At 38.1% G+C, this 25,542-nt stretch overlaps 1 protein-coding gene across 1 annotated transcript; it reads right to left on the reverse strand.

Annotated features, from left to right (window-relative positions):
• Nucleotides 1-18,983: 18,983 nt before the first annotated feature.
• RNF146 (ring finger protein 146) lies at nucleotides 18,984-24,995 on the reverse strand. Its single transcript, XM_053710714.1, has 2 exons — nucleotides 24,733-24,995; nucleotides 18,984-22,018 (listed from the first exon to the last, which is right to left on the reverse strand). Exons 1-2 carry the CDS (start codon nucleotides 24,957-24,959, stop codon nucleotides 20,968-20,970), a joined length of 1,278 nt encoding a protein of 425 aa, XP_053566689.1. The 5' UTR covers nucleotides 24,960-24,995; the 3' UTR covers nucleotides 18,984-20,967.
• Nucleotides 24,996-25,542: the final 547 nt, after the last annotated feature.

Consider the following 25,542-nt stretch of genomic DNA (forward strand, 5'->3'; position numbering starts at 1 on the left):
GAGGTGTTTAGCTGGGTTTCCCTGGGATGTAGGTGGAGTGTTGGCTCTAGAGGAGATGTTTTGTCTATTAAGTTGTAGTGTGTGGACAGAGGTTTAAGTAATCTGTTTCCCTGGTGCCAAATGCTATAGGTTTAAAGCCCCAACTAGTTAAGCTTTTAATTCTAAAGAATTCAAAATGTAGATAGGGTGGTATGTTGGAGGAGTTTACTAGTTGATAGAGTGTGAGGAATTGATCTTGTGAGGTGGGGGACCACAGGTCAGAGACCTGTCAAATTCCTAACTGTGTCCACTTGTTAGGGTGGGTTTCCAGGAGGCCAGTGAGTAATCCTGCAATAGAGGTGATAGGCGATGGATGAGGTGCTAATAGGTGGTCGTGCCTAAGTTTAACCCAAGAAGAGAGGCATTCCACAATTATGGGGTTCTTAATTTCAAGGGTCTTACGACAATGTGGAGGGGTCCAAATCAGATCCTGGTTGTGAATGTAGAAAGGAAGGGAGGCTTGTTCAATGTCCTTCCATTTGCTAGGGGAATTCAATACCCTCCACTGTGAGATGTGTGTGAGCATCACACCCTTGTAGTATTTGATGATGGACAGGGAGGATAATCCCCCCAAGTGCTTGGGGCGTTGTAAGGCTTTATGTGCGATTCTAGGTGTTTTGCCCTGCCAGATGTACTTAGTGAATTCACTTTGAAATTCCAATAGTAGGTGTTTAGGGATTCTAAAAGGGAGGCAGCGAAACAGATAAGTGATTTTAGGTAGAAAAGACATTTTCAAGGCTGTTATGCAGCCTAACCAAGAAATGGATTTATAGTTCTATTTATGCGTTAGAGATCAAAGTTCTGCCAGCAAAGGGAGAAAGTTATCATTTAGCATCTGAGGGATGTTAGACAGTTTGACTCCTAGGTGTGTGACCCTTTCATCTGCCCAAGTAAATTTATGTTTGTAAACCTCGGTTTTAGATATGTTGAGCTTATAGAAGGAGATATTTGCAAAAGACTCCAGGATTTCCATAAGCCTGAGTATAGTTTTTGCTGGTTGTGCCGAGAATATTGTAAATGTCATTGGCGAATAGCGCATTCTTGTGCGCCGTGCCATGTATTGTAACTCCCTCCAACCTTTTGTCTACCCGAATCTGTTCTGCCAATGGCTCGGGCGAAAAGTAAAGGGGCATCCCTGCCTAGTACCGTTAGACACCGGGAAAGGAGGGGAATGGAAACCTAATCCCATAACCTTCGCTGTGGGTGTGGAGTAAAGGGCTTTTATTGCTAGTAAGGTCTGGTGGGAAAGTAAAGGCTTTGAGAACTTTCCATAGGTAATCCCATCTGACCCTATCAAAAGCCTTCTCAGCATCTAAAGAGACAACTGAGAAGGGTTTATTTAACCTTGTGGATTCACATAGGATATTGAGGAGGCATCTGGTGTTCGCAGGGCCATTTCGATGTGGGACAAAGCCCACCTGATCCAGGTTGATGAGGTGGAGTAGATGCTTAGAAATGCGGTTTGCCAATAACTTGGAATAGATTTTTATATCTATGTTGATAAGGGAGATAGGCCTATAGTTGGAACATATTGAAGGGTCTTTGTTTGTTTTTGTGATTGTGACGATTGTAGCTTCCAGGAACTCCCTATGGAAACTGCCGTCCTCACTAGCTAAGTTATTTAGTTTTAGAAGAAGAGACGACAGTTAGCGGATGTAGGTTTTGTAAAAATGGGCTGAGTAACCATTGGGCCCCAGGGCTTTAAATGGCTTTGAATTCTTTATAACATGTTTAACCTTATTAAAGGGACACTGAACCCAATTTTTTTCTTTTGTGATTCAGATAGAGTATGCAATTTTAAGCAACTTTCTATTTTACTCCTATTATCAATTTTTCTTTGTTCTCTTGCTATCTTTATTTGAAAAAGAAGGCATCTAAGCTTTTTTTAGGTTGAAAACTCTGGACAGCACTTTTTTTATTGGTGGATGAATTTATCCACCAATCAGCATGGACAACCCAGGTTGTTCACCAAAAATGGTCCGGCATCTAAACTTACATTCTTGCATTTCAAATAAAGATACCAAGAGAATGAAGAAAATTTGATAATTGGAATAAATTAGAAAGTTGCTTAAAATTTCATGCTCTATCTGAATCACACAAGAAAAAATTTGGGTTCAGTGTCCCTTTAAGGGTGAAGGGGGAGGACAGGGAGTCCCGCTGCTCTGTCGAGAGTGTTGGGAGGTTAAGGGAATTTAAGAATGAGTAGATTATATGTGGAGGAGCTAGGTTTTCGGATAGTTCAATGTTAAAGTGAAGGTCAATTTTCAGCAATGAGTGCCCGGTTTTTAAAAACAGGGGCACTTTCATTGATGAAAATTTACATTGCACCGGATTTGTAGAAATACATACCTTTTGCTTCTGCAAAGCCGGATCGATGATCCCCTGCCTTCTTCTTCCTGCTGTTCAACCACAGCAATGACAAAACCGGCTTCCTCCAATCACAGCCGGGCATCGCGAGATGGACGCTCTGGGGTGCAAGCCATGATTGGAAGAAGCCGGTTTTGTCATTTCTGACGTCAGTACAGAGGAACTGAGGCTGGGATCGCCGATCCGGGTTTGCAGAAGTAAAAGGTAAGTTTTTCTACAAATCCGGTGCAATGTAAATTTTCATCAATGAAAGTGCCCCTGTTTTTAAAAGTATTTTTAAAAACCGGGCACTCATTGCTGAAAATTGACCTTCACTTTAAACAATTTTGAATAATGTGCTGCAAAGTGTTTGCCAATTTGTGAGGGAAACCTAAGGATTTTGCCTGCATGTTGGAGCTGGTGTATTCGGCCAATACTGGAACGGTGGCACAGCTTATTGGCTAGTAAGGTCTCAGCCTTGTTACTTTTATAATAGAATAATTGTTTCAATTTGAAAAGGTGATATTTGGGTCCTACGTAGTTCAAGTTGACAGATATGATTTTTGAGGTCAGAGATTTGGGCTATGACATGAGGAGTGGGGAAGGAACGATTTCAAGGGCTCTTAGTTTGCAGTGGACTTGGACTAGAGCTAGTCCTGCTTGCTTTTTTAAGTGAGCTTGTTTGTGAATAAAGTAGCCCCTGTCATCTCTGGTGAGTTATCATTTATCTAAATAAGTTTAGTTATGTCTTGTCTCAACTCTTCTCGGAAAGGGGATGTCAGAAAGAATATAGTGTGGGAACTATATCATATCATCTCTATAGAGAATATGGACGTAGACAGAAATCTAGACCTCCCAGTCCCCAAACATTTTAAAACATGTCATAAGGGTAACCTAAAATATTTTAAATATACTGCTATTGACAAACTAAATAAGAATTGGAGAGGAGGTAATAAAACATAAAGCACTCCTTCCTACGATTAGAGGCAAAATGTATCTTCTAATTGAATAGTCTGTCTCCATTTAGCTTAAATTTTGATTTGGGGGGGCGGAGCCAACTGCCAAAGCTACAAGACGTACCATCTCAGAGCTCCTGAAACTTGATCTTTAAATGACTGTTTCATGGCACCATAAGAACAAATATACCTACACACTAGGTTCCTATCACGTCCTAAGACATGGATTATGAAGCCTCTAACTATGATAACACCTTCTTGTCATACAATCAGCTTTGAGGCCTACTAGCTAGCTGATTCCACGACTAAACTTCCATCATCCTACTTAACGCTACTCACGAGTGGTCTTGACTGGCGAAGAAATACCCCCTGCACATCCCTCTTCCGTATTGTCATGGAACAACAAATTCTTTCGGCGTTACACGCCTTAGGGTGCTCCATGGACTATCACCAGCTAGCTCTGGTTGCTGAACTGAGAGCCGTGGCGGTCCCATCTCAAAATAGAACCCTGAAGAGACAAGCCAAGGGGGAGACTGTCTGGTCGGAACCGCACCCTTCACAATACTATACAGATTTTTCCCAAGAACCGGGGGTCTGGTTTGCGACAGGCAGGGAGGACTTAGGTCCATGGATAACAGAGCAGCCGGAAATATTTCTACAGGACAGTACCTCACAACTCTCCCCAGTCCCCCACAGAGTTGGAGCAACGGAACGCAACATATCCTGTGGTGTTGCAGACACAGCGGCTCGGTTTGATCTCTGAACGCAGCTTACAACCGACAGCCTTCATCTGCTCAGGTTCCTCTAGAAGTCCACCTATATAAACTGGGGCCCAAACATGTGAGACGGCTGCGTCAGGAGCTGAACGGAACAAGTCACCCTTGAGATATTGCGTGCTACAGCGGTCAGAGCAACAGAAGCCTATGCACGGAAGATATCAGACACAATCTAACTCTCACTCCAGGCGCTCAAACCTACCTACATGGTGATCACTCTACCTCACTTACCCTTCTCCTAGTTGCTTTGAACTCTTTGTACAGCTCTCATGTCTGTCTGGTATCCTTTTCATCAGCCCACTAAATCAGTCGTCACGGCGCAGATCCTCTCCCTATGCCCAGACCAGACTAGATCAATTATATAGAAAGGGCATTGGTTAAAGAACACTTTCTGAACATTCTACCACAGGACAATACAAGTTCTTAATTTGATATCAGCAGTAGCCTGGGTGCACACAGAAGCAATTATTCCAACAATACCCCTGTCAGGACAGGTTGCTCTCTATTACACATTTATATATAGTTAAGTTTAATTTTATAGCACTGTCTAAGTTATGTTTCTCCCTCTATTGCCTTTCCTTCTCCCCCTCAAGGTATGTTGTTTAGGTATCTCATATATAATAACCATGATACTCACAAGCTACTGAATAGATATGTTTTATTGTATAGTACCATTCCTACTTCAGTGAGATCTATAAAGTGCAGTTTTTCTATCCACGTGTTTCAGGCACAATCCGATTCAGATCTGTGCTAATGTGGAGGGACTAGGCACCTCTGGTTAATTGTGCATACTGCCTTAGCCCATGCCCATGCCATTTAGATAGGTGGCTTGATGTTTTTTCCCCGAGATTCACTCTCCAACACTGATATATGAACTACTGGCCCAATTTAGCCCGAGCCCAGTTAGCTGCTTGTCTGACCACTATAATACATACACCTTGGCGGTCGGATGGGTCTGATTATTTGGGCTAATTTATATGCGGTTCAATGATCGTTCCCCTGGAATTTTCAATTTAGTGCAGTAATATTGGGTTCATTTACATAACTAGCCCTAGGAGTGCCCATATTATTCAGCCCAAAAATATCAAGTTCATAGAATGATGATCTCTCCAGTAAGCTGTGTTAATATATTCATATAAACCTTATCACTCTTCTTTCAGGAACTAAGCTTCCATAATTTTATATAGGATGCAATCAAGTGCAGATTTGTATATAGGTGTTCGTAAATATGCGTATGTGTACGTGTGGATATATTTGTCTATTTGTTAGTATGAATGTGTATTTGTGCATGCACATACTCGCTAGTGTCTACACTATGATCTCAAGAAGCTGTATGTCTATGAGTAGTTCTATCTTCTGGTGCTAATATGTGTTTGTGACAAGAGTAATTATACCTATTAGGGCAATGGAATATGAGAGATCTGAATGGAACTAAATATTAACCTGTAAGATATACAAAGCTCTGAGCTTCTCATAGGATTAAACAGTCCTTTTCTTATTAGAGACCAGGAATTGAACCCCGATATGCACTCAGGAGAGTGATATACCTCAGTGATAGCAGTGTATGACACTATCTATATTCAAGATTTCCTTCGGCTCTGCTGTTAATGCGATCTTAATTTTCATACCTAACGTTTATAATAATATACTACTAGGTCAGCGGCCGGGACCTCAGAGTATTATAGCTTAATTTAGGTAGCTCAACGCTGGATGGAGTTGACAGTGAAAGGCCTTAGTCACCACACATCAAATGAAGCACTATACGTAATATTTAAAGGATGTTAACATACCGTCATATCTGGGGCTTCCTAGGCATGACACCTATAAGAGATGCACTTCATTTGGTTAAACAATATGCCTTGAGCTAGATGTGTGTCCCCCATTAGTCATAGAAACAGTAGGTAGCTCCTCTGAAGCCCACATTTATAAATATACAGCATAACCCTCACTCACCCCCCTTACTTTACTACGCTGGTATCCTATATGGCTCCGCTCCCCATTCCCTCCCCCCCACTTCAATTAGAGCAGCTCTTGCCCGCTGAACTTCCTTTCCCCCCTTCTCGCTAAATTGGTCCAAAAGTGGCCAAACGGATCCTAACCCACACTTGTCCCAACTTTACTAGAATAAATAACTCTATGACGTTCTTTATGACAAGGTGGGAACCATACTCTCTATCTAAATACTATAAAAATGAGGTTCCATTATACATCACTGACTTACTTGTCGCGCTTATCTCACAGTGTTACTTGCATCTATTGAATGCATGTTGTAAATTCCCTTAGCTACAATACAGCCAGTATGAAACCAGATATAATTGTATATTTCATTGTTATTGTATTCATACTTCTTTTGAGATGCTCAGAACCCATGCCCAGAGTTGTTATATTTCTATTCCTTTCCTATATTTCTGGGTAAATGAATGATATATATTACACTGTTTTATTCTTATTGTCATTGGATGAACATTATATGTAATATTGATTATAACCTCAATAACAAATTGATTTAGAAAAATAAAATTTGATTTAGGTAGTTTTTTTTTTAACAGAATGATTATAAAAGTATTCTTTTTATTCTAGGATTTGCTAGTTTTAAAATATGTGAAAGTAGATTTTGAGGTGTATTTTATTCCCACACTAATTATAGGTGTATTTTATATATTGGTATAGCTTCTGAGACAATTCACATGAGTAATTTATTAGACAAATGTATGTTTAGGATGTATTATGCATTACTGCCATCTAGAGTCCACAAAAAAAATCCTTTCTGATACCAGGCTATTACATTAGATACAATATAAATACAATTGTATCGTATACGTAGAGAGAATGTGCTAAGTTTTAATTTTGTAACAAGTTGCTTAAAAACAATTTATTTTTTCCCACCTTGTTTTTAAATGTATGAGGTATATCTGTTATTACTTTATTTTTAAGCAGTTCATCAAAAAAAATGAAATGGTCTTCTAATCTAAGTCTTTAATTCAATATACATACAACTTTTTTTTTATTGAGGTTTTATGATTTGGCATACAAACAAGGTATTGCTGAGAGAAAGAAAAAACAATACAATCATATTTCACGTGTTGAACAAGCTGTCATCGATAAGGAACATTAATAAATAGTTTCAATTAAACAGCATAGAAAGACATGCCATTAAAGGTATAAACCTTCTCACCCACTCCAGAGGCCACTTTTGGACCTCATGATATGTAGAATAAAAACAAAAGAAGCTACACTGATACCAAGGAGACCACTCATGGGTCTCAAATTAACCTCAGATTTTGTGTTATTTTTTTTTTAGGTGTAAAATTATCTATAATTTGCAACAAGAGGAAAAGATCCCCACTGAAGACTGCACATCTAGCACTCTATGCCTGGACTTAGATGTGAGAAATTGGGAAATTAAAAAATAACTTTTATTGTTAAAATTTAAAGGACTCAAATATTAAAAAAAAACTAAAGAACTATAGCCTCCATCCTCAATATAAAGTCAGCCTTTGATATGTTAAAGGTAGTTTAGGATGGTATACAAATGGTGTGGGTTTACCAAAAGTAATCTGATGCAGATTATAGTTTAAATAAGTAGTTATTCTGGATCTATGTCCTTTATACAATCAAAAATATAATTTCTGCATTAGAATGAAAAATTTTTTTTCCTTTAATTAATTATATGATCACGTAATTGTCATTCACAATGAATGACCTAATATCTCTTATTGGAATCTATCCTTCCATTCTCATATTGATAATTTCAGTGATCATATATGATGTTGCCTTGTTGATGGCTAGTGTTGGCAGTGTATTTAATTATAATCTGTAATAGGTATCAGTGATACTCTACTACCCACTATATTATGAATAGCTGTGATTATTATAACAGGATTACTGCTATATTGGAATAAGATTTTATAAGAAATTAATATGATAATAATCCAACAATACTTCTTATCCCATATAGTTGTACTTGTGAGGTTCACTAGTGTGGCGGCAATATGTTGCAAATTATATTACTGTCAGGATAATGGCATACTTATTTCTCTGCACTGTCCCTTTAAAGCATCCTGCTCTCATTAACATCAACCTATTTAAGGCCCCTCCCAGCATTTTCACATTGCTTAGTATTGAAGTTTGTCTTAAACCTTAACCTGAGCCTGCTCTCTGTAAGATTTATCTTACTACTTCTGTTTGTTGGATTCCTCTCCTTCCTGCCTGCTTCTCCCTCAAGAAGATTCAGCTATTTCAAAAGCCTCATTCATACCTTTACTCTAACTCAGTTTCCCCTGCAGCTCACCGGCCTTGGGATTCACTTTTCACTGAGCTCCACTTCCTCATGCTGTGACGTCATCAGCCAGCTGCTACTGAGCTTCCCTGCTCCCTCTGGCAAGTCGCCATTACAACCCGGTGTTTGCAACTATCATTATAACAGTCCTGTTAGGGGTAAGCCAGTCTCTGTATTTTACTTTGCTGCTAAACTCTAAGATTAGTATCTCAGTTGCTGCTGTTATTTTTCTGTGACTTTTATTTTCATTCCTCATATCCTGCTGTTTTACCATAACTCTGTACACAATAGCAATTGCTTATTTTTTTCTATGATCATAGTACCATTTTTTCCTTGCTTATTTATTTTTTCCTTCATTAATGGTAAAATCTCAGGTTTATCTGAGCATATCCCTGCTGCATTTACTTTCTCACAGTGACTACCCAGACACATGTGGCAGCCATAGGGAATATGCTCAATTACTGCCTGTATATTAAAACTTTGCAATAAGGAATAAGGTTTTACATAGCTGCCTAATTCCTAATCTTTGTTTTACCTTATCACTCTGTTGCAAACAACCATACAATTTTTATTGTCTTTTTCATTCCCAGCAGTTGTGGTCCAAATAACTAAGCTGCACACATTTTTTCTTTCTTAGTTGTGCCTGACATAATACTAAGCCCAAAACTATGGACCCAGCTGGAATGAACGCACATGTGCAAAATATCACACAGAGGGTTGATTTATTAACTGAAGCTGTTAATTCTCTGAAAACAGAAAATGATACTTTAAAAGCTTATATCAGGGATGTGGTTGATAAGAGAGTACCTATATTAGAACCACAGGTTAGTACACCAGAAAAATTTAGTGGTGAGAGATCTGAGTATAGAGATTTCAAGAATGCTTGTTTGCTTATGTTCTCCCTTAAAACTCATACCTATCCCACTGATAGAGCAAGGGTACTCACAGTCATATCCTATTTGAGAGGTGAGCCCCGCACATGGGCCAACACTTACTTCGAGAATAACGATGATATACTTAATTCGTTGGAAAGTTTTTTTTCTGCTATGGGTCAGCTATATGAGGATCCATATAAACAGCTTACTGCTGAAACTGCAATGCGAGGCTTGAAACAAAAGAAAAGAGTAGTTGAAGATTACATTGCCGAATTTAAAAAATGGGCGAAAGACACTCAATGGAATGATCTTTCACTGAGAAATCAGTTTAGATTAGGCCTTTCAGAAGGAATTAAGGATGAGTTGTCTAGATCTGAACTACCACATACTCTTGAGGCTTTAATGTCACTTAGCATAACTATAGACAGAAGACTGAGAGAGAGACAGCAGGAGAGATCATTTCATGAATATCCTGCAAAGAAACAAAATACACCCAGCCCCAGCAAATCAACTGCTGAACCTATGGATATAGGTTTTATAAAGGGACCATTAACCCCTGAGGAGAAGATCCGACGAAGGGTTAATAACCTCTGCTTATACTGTGCTTCAGACAAACACACTGTCAGGGACTGTCCTTCCCTCCTGAAACAAAACAAGGGTAAGATGTATAAAGAACCTTTTTGTTGTACCACTCAGGATCATGCTCTCCCTTACCTAAATTTATCTCTTCTTTTACAGTGGGAGTCACATCGAATTAACGCTCCCGCGATTATTGACTCAGGAGCTACAGCATCTTACATAGATACTGTATTCACTAAATTCAATAAAATTCCACTTGTGCAAAAAAGGTCTCCTGTGTTATTACGTGGAATAGATGGTAATCCAATCACATCAGGTCCAGTTAAATATCAAACAATACCCTTACTTGTTGTTACCCAAGACCACCATAGGGAGTATTTGTCATTTGATGTAATATCATCCCCTATTTCACCCATAGTTCTCGGTATAAACTGGCTCCGAATTCATAATCCTGAAGTAAATTGGTCTACCTCAACAGTCACATTTAATTCTACATTCTGCTCTACTACTTGTTTCCCAGCTACTATTTTGCAAACCACTGAATCCAATGAGACAATTCAAATTCCTGAGGTTTATAAGGATTATGCAGATGTATTCAGCAAAACCCAGAGCGACAATCTTCCTCCTCACAGGAAGTATGATTGTCCTATTGAGATCATACCTGGCTCTGAGATCCCCACGGGTCATATTTACCCACTCTCAAACCCAGAGTTAATACACCTTAAATCTTACTTAGATGAAAATCTAAAGAAAGGTTTCATCCGTCCCTCCACCTCTCCAGCTAGTGCTGGGATTTTTTTTGTTAAAAATAAGGATGGCTCATTAAGGCCAATCGTAGACTACAGACAACTAAATAAAATTACAGTAAAAAACAGATATCCTTTACCCCTCATCCCGGAGTTAATTGAAAGGTTGGAGGGAGCAAAATTTTTCACAAAATTGGACTTAAGAGGAGCCTATAATCTCATCCGAATTAGATCTGGAGATGAGTGGCTCACGGCGTTTCGAACAAGATACGGATTGTTCGAATACGTCGTGATGCCTTTTGGGCTCTGCAACGCGCCCGCAACTTTCCAGCACTTAATTAATGACATTTTTAGGGACATATTAGATGTCTTTATTGTCATATATCTGGATGATATTTTAATTTATTCCAAGACCTATCAGGAACACATTTCCCATGTTAGACAAGTTTTATCAAGGCTCAGAGGTAACCACTTGTATGCTAAGGCTGAGAAATGCCTGTTCAATTCACAGACCATATCCTTTCTGGGATATGAAATTTCTCCTTCAGGTATCCATATGGAACAAAAAAAGGTTGATGCAGTTTTAAATTGGCCCATACCAACAACTAAACGTCAAGTTCAGTCCTTCATGGGTTTTGCAAATTTCTACCGCAAATTTATTAAAAATTTCTCCAAACTTGCTCTTCCTTTAACTGTTCTAACAAAAAATAATTCACATTTCACGTGGACTAAAGAAGCACAATCCGCTTTTGATTTGTTCAAACAAAAGTTCACTTCAGCACCAATACTCCGTTTTCCTGACCCTAATCTACAATTTGTTCTTGAGGTGGACGCCTCAAATTCTGCTATTGGCGCTGTTCTCTCCCAAAGAGAAAACTTGTCAAAACCTTTACATCCTGTGGCTTTTTACTCCAAGACTTTGAATAGTGCGGAACAAAACTATCCTATTGGTGACAAAGAACTCTTAGCCATAAAACTCTCCCTGGAACACTGGCGACACCTCCTTGAAGGTACTTCCATTCCTACACTCATCTATACAGATCATAGGAACCTGCAGTACTTGAAGGCCACTAGAACCTTGTCAGCAAGACAGGTTCGCTGGAATCTCTTTTTCTCTCGTTTTAATTTCCTCATCACATACCATCCTGCTGGAAAGAACCAAAAAGCAGACGCACTATCCCGGTTACCCACAAATCTTCCACATCAAACGACTGACCAATCCATCATACCAAAAGAAAACTTCATTTCTTTTACTCTTGAAGTCTCATCTAACCTTAAAAAGGAACAGTTGGCCGACTCTACAAAGCCATTACACCTTCTTCAACTTAATACTCAAGGACTTTATTCTCATGATTCAAAGATATATGTTCCACCTTCCCTCAGACTCATTCTCCTTCAATCTGTACATGATTCACCTCTAGCTGGTCATCCAGGTATCCATAAAACTCTGGATCTAGTAAAAAGAGATTACTGGTGGCCTCATATGGCAACTCAAGTTAAGGACTATATAAACTCTTGTCTTAATTGTACCATTTCAAAAAGGGATAAACACTCTCCCTATGGGTTGCTTTTGCCTTTGCCTACTCCAAAGAATCCATGGTCTGAGATTGCTTTAGACTTTATTGTAGATTTGCCAGTCTCTTCAAAGAATACCACCATCCTTGTCGTTGTAGATCTCTTCACGAAGATGTGCCATTTCATCCCCTTCTCCAAACTTCCTACCGCTTTGGAGACAGTACATTTGCTTCTCAAACATATTGTTAAGTATCATGGACTTCCCACTTCAATCCTCAGTGATCGTGGCAGTCAATTTTCTAGCAGACTATGGTACCATTTCTGTAAAACTTTATCTGTTGAGAGAAAGTTGACTACTGCTTACCACCCGCAATGTAATGGTCAAACTGAACGTTGTAACCAGTGGTTGGAACAATTTTTAAGACTCTTCTGTTCCTCTCAACAACATCTTTGGAGTGACTTCCTGCATTACGCTGAATTTTGTTACAACAACACTATTCATTCCACTACTGGTCAAACTCCCTTCTTCGCAAACTACGGTTTTCACCCCAAGTTTCACATCCTACCATCTTCTACCGTTCCAGTATCTAGTATATCAGATTTGTCTGATTCCATCTCTTCCAACTTTAAAACCATCGAGTCCAACATCATAGCAGCAAAACAACTCCAGAAACAGTATTATGATCGCCGCAGAACTCCGCCTCCTGTCTACACAAAAGGTGATCTAGTCTGGCTATCCACCAAACACCTAAGTTTGAAAACCCCTTCGAAAAAACTTTCTCCGTTGTTCATTGGTCCATACCCTGTTGAACTTGTCATTAATGCCAATGCTGTCCGGCTTAAATTACCCGATAATTTAAGAGTTCATCCCACATTCCATGTATCCCTTCTCAAACCCTATAAGGATCTCAGGGATTTCTCTTTACAAACGTCTCTTCCACCTATTTCTCTCGACCCTGAAATGGAGTATGAAGTTCACTCAATCCTGGATTCCCGTTTCCGTAGGGGACGTATTGAATATCTTGTTCGTTGGAAGGGTTTCTCTACAGATGATGATTCCTGGGAACCAGCTACCAACATATCTGCTCCTCGTTTGATATCTCATTTCCACCAAAGACATCCGGATCGTCCTGGGCCTTGAGCCTCTGGAGTGGCTCCTTGGAGGGGGGATTCTGTCAGGATAATGGCATACTTATTTCTCTGCACTGTCCCTTTAAAGCATCCTGCTCTCATTAACATCAACCTATTTAAGGCCCCTCCCAGCATTTTCACATTGCTTAGTATTGAAGTTTGTCTTAAACCTTAACCTGAGCCTGCTCTCTGTAAGATTTATCTTACTACTTCTGTTTGTTGGATTCCTCTCCTTCCTGCCTGCTTCTCCCTCAAGAAGATTCAGCTATTTCAAAAGCCTCATTCATACCTTTACTCTAACTCAGTTTCCCCTGCAGCTCACCGGCCTTGGGATTCACTTTTCACTGAGCTCCACTTCCTCATGCTGTGACGTCATCAGCCAGCTGCTACTGAGCTTCCCTGCTCCCTCTGGCAAGTCGCCATTACAACCCGGTGTTTGCAACTATCATTATAACAGTCCTGTTAGGGGTAAGCCAGTCTCTGTATTTTACTTTGCTGCTAAACTCTAAGATTAGTATCTCAGTTGCTGCTGTTATTTTTCTGTGACTTTTATTTTCATTCCTCATATCCTGCTGTTTTACCATAACTCTGTACACAATAGCAATTGCTTATTTTTTTCTATGATCATAGTACCATTTTTTCCTTGCTTATTTATTTTTTCCTTCATTAATGGTAAAATCTCAGGTTTATCTGAGCATATCCCTGCTGCATTTACTTTCTCACAGTGACTACCCAGACACATGTGGCAGCCATAGGGAATATGCTCAATTACTGCCTGTATATTAAAACTTTGCAATAAGGAATAAGGTTTTACATAGCTGCCTAATTCCTAATCTTTGTTTTACCTTATCACTCTGTTGCAAACAACCATACAATTTTTATTGTCTTTTTCATTCCCAGCAGTTGTGGTCCAAATAACTAAGCTGCACACATTTTTTCTTTCTTAGTTGTGCCTGACAATTACATACTGCACAGCACCACTTTTCTGCCAAACAATTACCAAGACATGAATACGTATCGTGTCAGCTAATTTAAATATAAAAAAGCTTGCCGTGTTGGTGCCACTGTATTTGTGTTGTGGTTTGTAAAATGATCTATGTTGCTAAATATTGCCAATTATCCCCATAATAATATTAGCTTTAGCAGTATAAAGGATCCCCACCATGGAGAGCAGTGCAAACAGCATTTTGTAGCGACCGATTAAGATACGGTTTGATCTTAAGGTTAGATTAAGGTTAAGTTAAGGTTTGAGCATATACTGATATAGGCCCATCATGAAAAACAGCTAATCCCTCAGCCTATACCTAGATGCTGGAAAACTTTACCCGTCATAGTGTGAGCAGCCATGCCGATCTCGGTGTGTACCAGAGGGCAAGCATGAGAGGGATGCGGTGACAGGGAAACACATCGCTATTAGGCATTGGCCATACTTGTATCGGTCTTCTAGGCCTTGCTTCCATCGACCTTCGCTGTTTTGGAGAACCCAGTTCAACAGGGAGCTGTGCAAGGTGTTACTGGCGTCTTACCAGAATCCGCTGGAAATGCATGTTTGTTGCAAGATCTTTTCTTCTACATTGCGCTAAGGAATTCGGCTTTGTCATGGTATCAGATAGAAGCGAGGTGAGTTGTAGTTGAATCTTTGCACTGACATGCAGCTGCACCGCTGCCATGATATCAGCAACAGAGACCTCTTCTGCAACAGCATAGTGAGAGGTAAGTACTGAGAGGAGCCCTCCATAGCTTGTGTTGCTAGCCGCATCTGGTGCTTTCTTTCTTGCTGGGGAAGCTCCTGACCCCTCACTCGGGACCGTCTGGGGATTTATCAGTGTTCCTTCAGATGCCCTGGCTTCGCTGTTATTGTTGTGATTGCTCTCAGGGACAGACACAAAAGTGCACATAGAAGGATCATCTAGGGTAGTTCAGAATGCTTCTCCAAAGGCATCTGAGAAATCCTTTTGGTAGGCAGAGAGCAAGCTGCATATTTCACTCAGTAAGTGAATAGCTTCCATAATAGATATGTCCGTTTCGGGGATATTTGGCTTGTGTGTTATAAAGTTCTGCAGTGACTTACAAAATAGCACTGCCGCTTAACGACTGAGGCCCGCTGGTGACCTCAGCCGGGGAGTTATGTGAAGGCCGAAGCCCCAAATAGTTTCTGAATGACTGAAATCTACATCAATCTCGAGATGAATAGCTTCGTTAGAGAACATTTTCTTTACTGCTCAAAGTATGACATAGGAAAACCTTGGATGGGACATGAGATTTTCTGTAGATTGACTGAGTTCTGGAGCAGCAAGCAGTCTTGGGACCTGTCATGGCTGCCACCCGGAAGTTCCCCCTATACATACAACTTTAAATTTAAAGGGATAGTCTAGTCCAAAATAAACTTTCATGATTCAGATAGGGCATGTCATTTTAAACAATTTTACAATTTACTTTTATCACCAATTTTGCTTTGTTCTCTTAGTATTCTTAGTTAAAAGCTTAACCTAGGAGGTTCATATGCTAATTTCTTAGACCTTGAAGGCCACCTCTTTTCAGAATGCATTTAACAGTTTTTCACCACTAGAGGGTGTTAGTTCATGTGTTTCATATAGATATCACTGTGCTCACGCACGTGAAGTTATCTGGGAGCCAGCACTGATTGGCTAAACTGCAAGTCTGTCAAAAGAACTGAGATAAGGGGGCCCGTTTGCAGAGGCTTAGATACAAGATAATCACAGAGATAAAAAGTGTATAAATACAGGTGGCCCTCGTTTTACAACGGTTCAATTTACACACTTTCAGAATAACAACCTTTTTTTCCAGTCATGTGACTGCTATTGAAAAGTATTGAGAAGCAGTGCATTTATTAAAATAGCCAGTAGGTGGAGCTGTCCGCTTGTGTTGCAGCAAAGCCAAGCAAGCTGAAATTAATCAGTTTAACCAGACCTGAGCTATCGAGCTGATTTCAAAGGAACAAGATCTTCCTGTCTATAAATTAGTCCAGATTGGAATGCATAGAAAGAACTGTTTGCAGAAAAATGCAAGTGAAGTCTGTGTTGTGTGATTATTTTATTAGGTTTATAAAGCTGTTTAGCAAATGTTTTTGTTCATTTAACTTAGTTTAATTATATATTCTGTGATGTGTGATTATTTTATTAGGTTTATAAAGCTGTTTAGCATTTAAAGTCTTCATTTCAAAGCTTTAAAAATAATGTATTAGGTGTTATTTATGACAATTTTGAGTGGAGCCTGGAACCTCTCCCCCTCACTTCCCATTGACTTACATTATAAACTGGGTTTCAATTTACAACCATTTCTTCTGGAACCTAACCCCAGCGTAAACTGAGGGCTACCTGTATAACTGTTGGTTATGCAAAACTGGGGAATGGGTAATAAAGGGATTATCTATCTTTTAAAACAATAAAAATTCTGGTGTAGACTCTTTAATAATGAAATATTTTTTTATATATACTGGTAGTATACATATATTAATAAATTAGTCTACCATTTTTTGTGCTAATTACCCATAGGGAATTGCCCGGGAATCACAGATACTTAATATGGCAAGAAAGACACCAGAGTTACCTTGGATACTACCCCAATCTCAAAAAAAGTTTTTATTTGTGATTGGATGTATTTATTGTATGTACTTTATGTATGAAAAGTGATTTTATTTTTTTATATACTCTTACTAAAGATACTTGTTCTTTAGAATAAATTGTTCAATAGATGACACTACACATTAAACGTTTAGTGGGTTATATTGAACACCTTGTGAAATATAGTTTTTAGCCCTACTTTGTACTGTTTAGCTTTTCTTGTCAGATTTTATCTGAATTTGATTAGCGCTTTTTAAATATTCTTTCACTTTAATTTTTGCCTGCCTCCTGGTGCAGTGGAGCTTAATCCTATAATATCAAGGCTCGTGGACTCTTCACACAATGAAATAAATTAATTTATCATTAGGTAAGAATATAGTTTTCTTTCATCCTTTTTGTCCAGAGTCACAGTAGACCCGTCTAGTGTTTGATATGGTATGTTCCTTTCCCGTTTCTATGAAGAACACAATGTTTATGTGAAAAGAATTATTTTGTGAATTTTTAAGATCCTTGTAGAAAACTTCATACAAATATTTCCCAGATCTGGCTGTTTTTTTCCTGAACTTCTAAGTTGAAGGGGAGCAAGCTTTGGATAGTCTTGGGAGACTAGCCAAAGAGTACAGTTGCAGTATCTTGACCTTTTTAGACAGATGCTATACCTGAGGAGATTGGTTTAATAACATTCTAAATCTCATTGTGCATTATCTCTCTTTATAAACGGAGATGTACCACTCTGCTTTTTCTAGGTTTTGGTCGTAAAATTTTGTTTTCCATCCATCTTTTCAAATCATTTTTACCGCTTTGCTATTCATTCACTGGTAATTACCAGAGATGACCAAGTTAACTAGACATTAACAACAATATAAGAAATGTCTATATCTTGGCCAATATCCCTGTGTAATACTTACCAGGCTCCGTACCCCTTTTTCAGTAGTCAATTTTTGGCTGCACATCTCTAGAAAGAGGAAAGGGTGGTGCTTGAGCATTACTTCTTATAGGTAACCAGGGGAGTGGGTAGTTCTGTCCACGTCTCTTTGGTGAGGGTTTCATTCACTGGTGTTACAAGGATAAAAGCCAAGATATAAAAATTGCTTATATTGTTGGTTATTTCTTCTTTTTTTTTCTCCCAGACAAGTTTCAGGTCCAGACTTTTGGTAAAATCAGTTTACAGCTGAGACACTTAGAGCGTAATGATCTAAATATCTACGGTTTGGTAAGTGTATCTAAGAGATCTTGTCAATAGTGTGAAGTCCCTCCAAGTATTTTAGAAAGGCGTGAGAACTATTTAATCATTTTACTGCTTTTTTACACCCCTGTGCAAAGCTGTTATAAACTTTTTTTGCTGCTTAACCCTTTAAGGACACAGCTTTCAGTTTGCTCAATTGTTTTATGACGGAAAAATTCCGTCATATGTCCTTAAGAGGTTAAAATTTAAAAAAGGGGCAGTAAACACATTCTATAAAATACTTTGTTATGCATAATGAAACAACTGCAATATATTTGCATTAGTTATTTTGCCCCCTTTTCATTAAATTTAGCACTGAGCAATTTCTCATTCTCAGAATTTTAAAATGTACCCTGCTGACTTCACCTTACTAAATTGTTAGCAAATTTGAAGGGGGCCCATACAAGTTTTTGTGGAACGTACAAGGCCCCTTTGTGCCAGAGTAGAATTAAAGGTAATTTTTTTTCTGATAGGTGTTCATTGTCACTGCAGTGATTACCTAGCATATTCAGATAAAATTTACATTTTGTTTTTTTTAAATAAAGGAACTTATACACTATAAAATAAAAACCTTAATTGGGGTCTATAAAAATTTACATTTTTTTTATGTGTTCTTAAAAGATACACTCCCTAGTGAAACACGTTTTAAACTTTTTTTTTTTGGGTGCTTGGTGCCGTTCAAGACCACCATCATTTAAAAGAGCAGGCGATTCTCTTTCAAATGAGGGGTCTTAATCATCTACTTAGAAGCTTATATCGAGAGGGTTGAATAATCCTGTCCCATCCTGCTACCTTCAACGTCACTGGTGCTCTGATTGAAGGCTTGGGAGTGCTGTCCGATAGGCCACCAATAATACCCAGTGTCCTGATTCTTTTTAAACTTAATAAATCTGAAAATACAGTTTTTTTGTAGCTGAATTAGTTGAATCACATTTGCTTGTTGGTAAAATGTGGTCTTTATTAAATTACAAATCTTGTAACAAAAACAAGACAACTCGAGGAGGAAAGATTATAGATTCAGACAGCAAAGCTAGGAGGTGTAAAAATGTTCAACATAAAAACAATATTAGTTCTTTATACAAATGCTGCTGGGTCACCTAAAATGTTTGCCATTTGCCTATTAAACCACATTGTTAGTTCAAACTTACCACTATATCATTAAATTACACATTTACTCAACTCCTTGACATTTTTAATTTAATTTTCCACTCTCTTCTTGCACTCAAACTCATGCAAAATAAAAACTTTAATACACTTGAGCGTCTTCGGTGTTAAAGGGCAGGGAACATTATATTTACATACCAGCCCTTTAGCACAGAAAAGTAAATTCAACAATCACACAGTAACATCAATTCAAGATACATCATGCTAAGCTACACAGTGATAGTAATAAGTTAGTTTCTTTCTAAAACTTGAGAGATGTTCAATTAAATTGAATGTGGCTGTCCGTTGCGTTCAATGTATCATGAAAGCCAGGTTGTGCCCAACCATTCCTTACTTAGCTCAGTTAAATGCAAATAACGCTTATTAAAATAAGTGGTTACAATTCAGCAGACATGAAAATGATTTGAAGATAGTGATATGAGGAGATAACTGCATTAAAGTTGAAGTGGCCTGAAATGCATTACCCTTTAAAAACAATCCTGGAAGACTTCTCTCTCCTTTGCCTTACTATATAGCTTCTTGAAATTCATTGGGAAAATAAGTTAGTAAGTTATTTTTCAAGAAAATGTGCAACTTAATAATTAGTGCAAGTAGGCAGAATGGTAGGGAAGACCTTACCATCCAGCCTGTACTATCCTGAATAATAGTTGTAGACACAGGGTAATATGAGACATGGAATTGATGCATTCATTTTGATACATCATTTTCTTTCTTTAAAGCATTTTAATTTTAAAATTATTTTTTAAAAAATATTTTAAAATAGTCCATATTGGACTCTAAGCCAGCTACTTTGTGAATGGTATTGTTTGTTTTATTTAAAGGGACATGAAACCCCAAATTTTTGTTTCATAATTCAGATAGATCATCAAAAATTATGAACAACTTTACAATTTACTTATATTCTCTAATTTTTTTAATTCTCTTGGTATCCTTTGTTGAAGGAGCAGTAATGCACTACTGGGAGCTAGCTGAAAGCCAATGACAAGAGGCATATATGTGCAAGCACTAATCAGCAGTTTCGTAGATTACTTATACTTTTCAACAAAGGATACAAAGAGAACAAAACAAGTTAGATATAAATAAATTGGAAAGTTATTTAAAATTGCATGCTCTGTCTGAATTATCAAAGAAAAAAAAATGGGTTTCATGTCCCTTTAAAATACAAAGTTGATGGAGTTCTCTCAAAAGCACTCCTGTTTGCTTATTCCTAGAGGAAAACTACCTCAGTGCTTATGGAAAGTAGTGCTTTATTATCCCCGTCGGCAATCAGCAGAGAGATTTTGACATGTAGTTCTTATCTAACCAATACAAAGCAGTAAGGGGACAACCTAGAGTCAACTAGGTTATACAAGAAAACATTTTTTTTTAATCTGTCAACAAAATGCACTTTGGTAAGGCTTTGAAATGGCGCAATATGAATGCATCATGCAAGTCAGTTTATCAAAGTAGTGTTTAACCTGAAATAATTTTATAGCCAATTCAATTAAACGATGCAGCAGACACCATGTGGTATAACATCACAAAAAATATACTCTAACATGTCTCAGGCCACTTTAGTTCTACATGGTCATACCACATCTGTTTATAAGTATTAATTATAAACAGATATTCCAGCCTCAAGGGAGGTTATACTTCATGAATTGGGACATGTTTCTCAACAATTAGCTATTTAGATCTAAAGCAAAAAGTAAAATACAAGGAACATGTTACTTTAACTAGCAAAGCGCTTTATTCTCTTTCCTTGCTAAACACTTAAACTTCTGTCACTGTGCACTGTCCATCTGGTCTTCTGGCTCTCACAATAGTGCTCTGTGCTCCACCAGCTGCTGCGCCTACATGATCTGGAGCTGCCTGGCTAGAACTTGCTAATGAATGTCTCTGCTGCACCAGAAATGAATTTTGATGCAAAGGAACAGTCCCATTGTCAATGCTGTCATCTGATTCAGGTTCATCCACTTCAGTTTCAGGAGCTATGACTATGACTCCAGATTGGGGAAGTTCCTCTTCACCTTCCCCTATGTTATTTCTTCCTGTTATATTATCTCCAATTTGCAGTTGAGAAAAGGTGTTGTCCAGTGGAGTACCCCCATCTGAAGGTAAAACAACTAGGTTTGTAGGCTGAGCACCCAGGGATGTATGTGGCCTAGCTGGTAACACAGCAGAGGGGAGACCTGATGCAGCCCCATTTGCAACCATGTTATCGGCACCATCAGCTGAACTTTCTCTTGTTGGGTTTGCAGAAGCTGCATCACAATCTAGCCTTAGGCCTGCAACACCTTTCTTTGGTATGTCTAGAATATCCCTTTTGATTTTTCTACGCCTTCCATGTTCATTGCGCCTGTACTGTACCATGTTCTCCAAGTCTGCTACATATAGGAAACCAGCAATCAGCATCTCTGTGCTCTTTTTCCCTTTTGCAAAGGCATCTTCTAGCTCCCTGCTTGTCCTTTCATCATACTGCCACCACCCATTTCTGCCCTCATAGTACCAAGCATACTCCCCATTTCCTCTGCTAGCAGATTTCAGTTCCTCAGGAGATAACAATGTAGGTTTTTCCAGAAAGTCCTCAGGAATTTCTTGTCTGCAGAGTGCACAACGCCTCCCAAGCCATGAGGCTCCCTTCACACATAAGAAACAGAAGATGTGTTTACAGGGAAGACTAACTGGGTGCACGCAGGTTTGGAGGCATATAGAACATTCAGGGACTGTAAGGGATGGGGATCCATTAGAACAAGGCTCACCCAGCTTCTTATTTGTGGGTAGCATGTTTGCAGAGTGGCTAACTTCACCACAACCAGCCATCCTGCAGAGAAGTGAAAACAGAAATACTTATTAGTGCTACTGTACATTACAATTTCAACAATGGTAACAAACACTGGATAAGTGATAGCCTTAAAAGGGACAATCAACACTAGAATTGTTGTTGTTTAAAAAGAAAGATAATCCCTTTATTACCCATTCCCCAGTTTTACATAACTAACAATGTTATAGAAATACACTTTTTACCTCTGTGATTACCTTGTATATATGCCTCTGCAAACTGCCCCCTTATTTCAGCCAATCAGTGCTATCTCCAGGGTAACTTCACGTGCATGAGCTCAATGTTATCTATATGAAACACATGAACTAATGCCCTCAAGGTCTAAGAAATTAGCATATGAACCTACTAGGTTTAGCTTTTAACTAAGAATACCAAGAGAACAAAGCAAAATTTGTGATAAAAGTAAAATTGGAAAGTTGTTTAAAATTACATTCTCTATTTAAAGGACCCAAATTCTCTATTTAAAGAACCCAAATTTTTTCTTTCGTGATTCAGAGCATGCAATTTTAAGCAACTTTCTAATTTACTCCTATTATCAATTTTTCTTCGTTCTCTTACTATTGTTATTTGAAAAAGAAGGCATCTAAGCTTTTATTTAGGACTCTGGACAGCACTTTTTTATTGATGGATGAATGTATCCACCAATCAGCAAGGACAACCCAGGTTGTTCACCAAAAATGGGCCGGAATCTAAACTTATATTCTTGAATTTCAAATAAAGATACCAAGAGAATAAAGAAAATTTTATAATAGGAGTAAATTAGAAACTTGCTTAAAATGTTATGCTCTGAGTCACAAAAGAAAACATTTGGGTTCAGTGTCCCTTTAAATCATGAAAGTTTTTTTTGGACTTGACTGTCCCTTAAAGAGGGACATTGTACTGTAAAAATGTCTTGCCATTAATGTGTTCCTAATGATCCATTTAGCGCCTTTACTTTTATTTGTCATTTGAAATACCTGATTTTGTCTGTTATATCCATAACTATACTGAATTTCAATACTTAAGTATTGGCTATAGATAATCAATGTATACACAGGCAGCATAGAAAATTACACTCCCAATGAAGAGTAGGGGAGAAAGTTCTAAAATGTTAATTTTCAATTGCTCTCGCTCAATATGGTTTACAGACAGAGATAAGAAAGGGAAGCATCTGAGTTCTAAGATACAAGCTTAGCCTATTTTGATTGGTTGTGCTTTCACATAGCAAATCCAGCTATTTCATTTACAAAATAAACAAAATGAGATATTTGTCATACATGTTATAAAATAAACGTATTGAGCTGAAAAGAAGACCCATTGTTTCTCTGCATACCAATGTACACAGAATCAACCACCATAGGTTTCAATACTTTTAATGAGCAGAAGATTGCTTGGAGTGGAATATATCTGAACAAAGAACTGTGAGGAGGAAGGGATGAAGCAGTGAGTTTTCTATTTATAAACAATAGCAGTAAAATTTGTTTTAGAAAATGTTTATACTTGGCTTTTATGTTATTCTACAGCAACAAAACGTAATTACAAGCCCCTTTAAATCATGATTAAAAATAGATTTGATCTCAAAATTACAATTGTTAAAATTATTTTTACTAATACAATTTTAAACACATTCTTTGAAAACTAAAATGTCATCTATTTGTAATGTCAATTCTTTGACAGATATTTCTATGGAAGACCATTTTTTTTTATTTGTATGGGGTAAATAAACAAACGTGAAATTAATACTTATATATAATTAGTATTGGAATATTCAATGGATGTAGGGTTTGTATACAACAATTTAATTTCAGTGATATGATCAAGGCCGGATTGGTCTACCAGGAGATTTCCTGGTGGGCCGCAGCAGCTGGGGCTGGAAAGCTACAATTTAAAGATGTGACTAATATATGCAATTGGGTTGTAGGGTTCCTATATAACATAAATCTGGCATTTTTTTTTTTAATACAAATTAATAAAATACTTAAAAAAAATATTGGGGGAAAATGGGGTGTGCGCATTCTACTGACTCTACCTAAAATAGGGCTGGTCTTCAAATTTTATAGGGCTGCTTTTATTTCCAGTCCAGCCCTGGAGATGATTTATATAATGCTGAAAATAAAAAAAATACAAAATAAAATAGACGTCATGTGAAAGCTGTATTGGGGCTGGAAAAAAACAGTTTTTCTGCGTACATGTAAATAAGCACTCAGGAATAACGCCCAAGTGGTAAAAATAGAAAAATTATTACAATCCGTTTAGCCTCTATTGGTAGTAAACAAATCTCAAGCCCCTGTTATACAATGTATTACATATGAGAGAGTTGAGTAATACATATCTGGTGGATGAAAGTGTATGGTACAGCATATTTACAACAACACCAGCTTAGGTATGTAAAGTATAACACACAGCTCCATACTGAAACACTGATACAAATAAACTCATATGAGTGACAATGACACACAAACGTTAAAAATAAAACGACGACATAGAAGAGTAACTGACATTCTCCTACAAATATAACACCAGCCTTTGTGCTGCGCGTCTGGGCGACGGTCGCATTAAAACAGCTGTACAGATAGGAGTTGCACTTTCACTATGCCTCAGGTGTCTAAGTAATATTAATGCACACACTGAGATACAGGAGCACGACATTAACATAACCGCTCATATGTAGCGGGCATGTTTTGTTTTTTTACAACCCTAATGTTTCACACACTCACCAGCTACCCTCTCCCGATTTGCTCCTCTCAAGTCGCTTGTTGCTGCTTTGAGATTCAGGCCCTGTCAGAAGCTTCCGGCGTTTGCGCGTCATGTGACTGGAGATGACGTCAAGCTGTGCGCCACAAGGGAAGGAGTAAAAAAAAAAAGAGTTTAACGGGGTTGTTAATTTGTTTTCTGTACGAGCTTTAGTGCTACAAAACGATATCAGGGGAAACAATGTTGCCATTAGAGTGTTAGCGGCGCTTTCGTAGATCCCACATGGGATAGTTTGTGATTAGCTGCTTCTGAAAAATACACGCCTATTAGAGGCGTTGCTAAATACTGTGAAATGCGCACTATAATAAGAGCTCGGTAATGATTCTCCTTGTAAACAACAAAATGGGTTATTAATATGTGATGATATGATCTAAAGCATGTATATACTGCATATATATTGCAGGAACAATAAAATTCCATCTATAAAATCGGTTTCCAAATGGAGAAAGTAGATAAAACTAGACAATAGTATTTAATATGTCAACGGTTCTTATACTATGATAACACAGAATCTTAAATACTAATTAAATAGGAATAGTAGACTCACGACAGTGGCCTAGTTTCCATTGAGGTGGTAACGTTTGGAAACTGGTGGTAATATAAAAAAATCTCCATAGACTTTAATGGAGATAGTTTTTTTTTTTATCACCAGGTTTAACATTTTACCACCTCAATGGAAACTAGGCCTGTGTGAGTATTTAGCAGCTATAGATAGGCTTACCCGAAGTCCCACTTTTACTGGGATTGTCCCTGTTTGGAGGCGCTGTCCCAGT

The sequence above is a fragment of the Bombina bombina genome, chromosome 4 (assembly GCF_027579735.1).
Source record: "Bombina bombina isolate aBomBom1 chromosome 4, aBomBom1.pri, whole genome shotgun sequence".
In the NCBI taxonomy this organism is placed as follows: Eukaryota; Metazoa; Chordata; class Amphibia; order Anura; family Bombinatoridae; genus Bombina; species Bombina bombina.

What these genes read in the sequence shown, in the direction of transcription:
- RNF146 (XM_053710714.1), bottom strand. Translation starts at nt 24,959, where the DNA reads ATGGCAACATTGTTTCCCCTGATATCGTTTTGTAGCACTAAAGCTCGT. An exon ending in AAATCGGGAGAGGGTAGCTG is followed by an intron (nt 22,019 to 24,732) that starts GTGAGTGTGTGA and finishes ACTTCTCTGCAG; the next exon opens with GATGGCTGGTTGTGGTGAAG.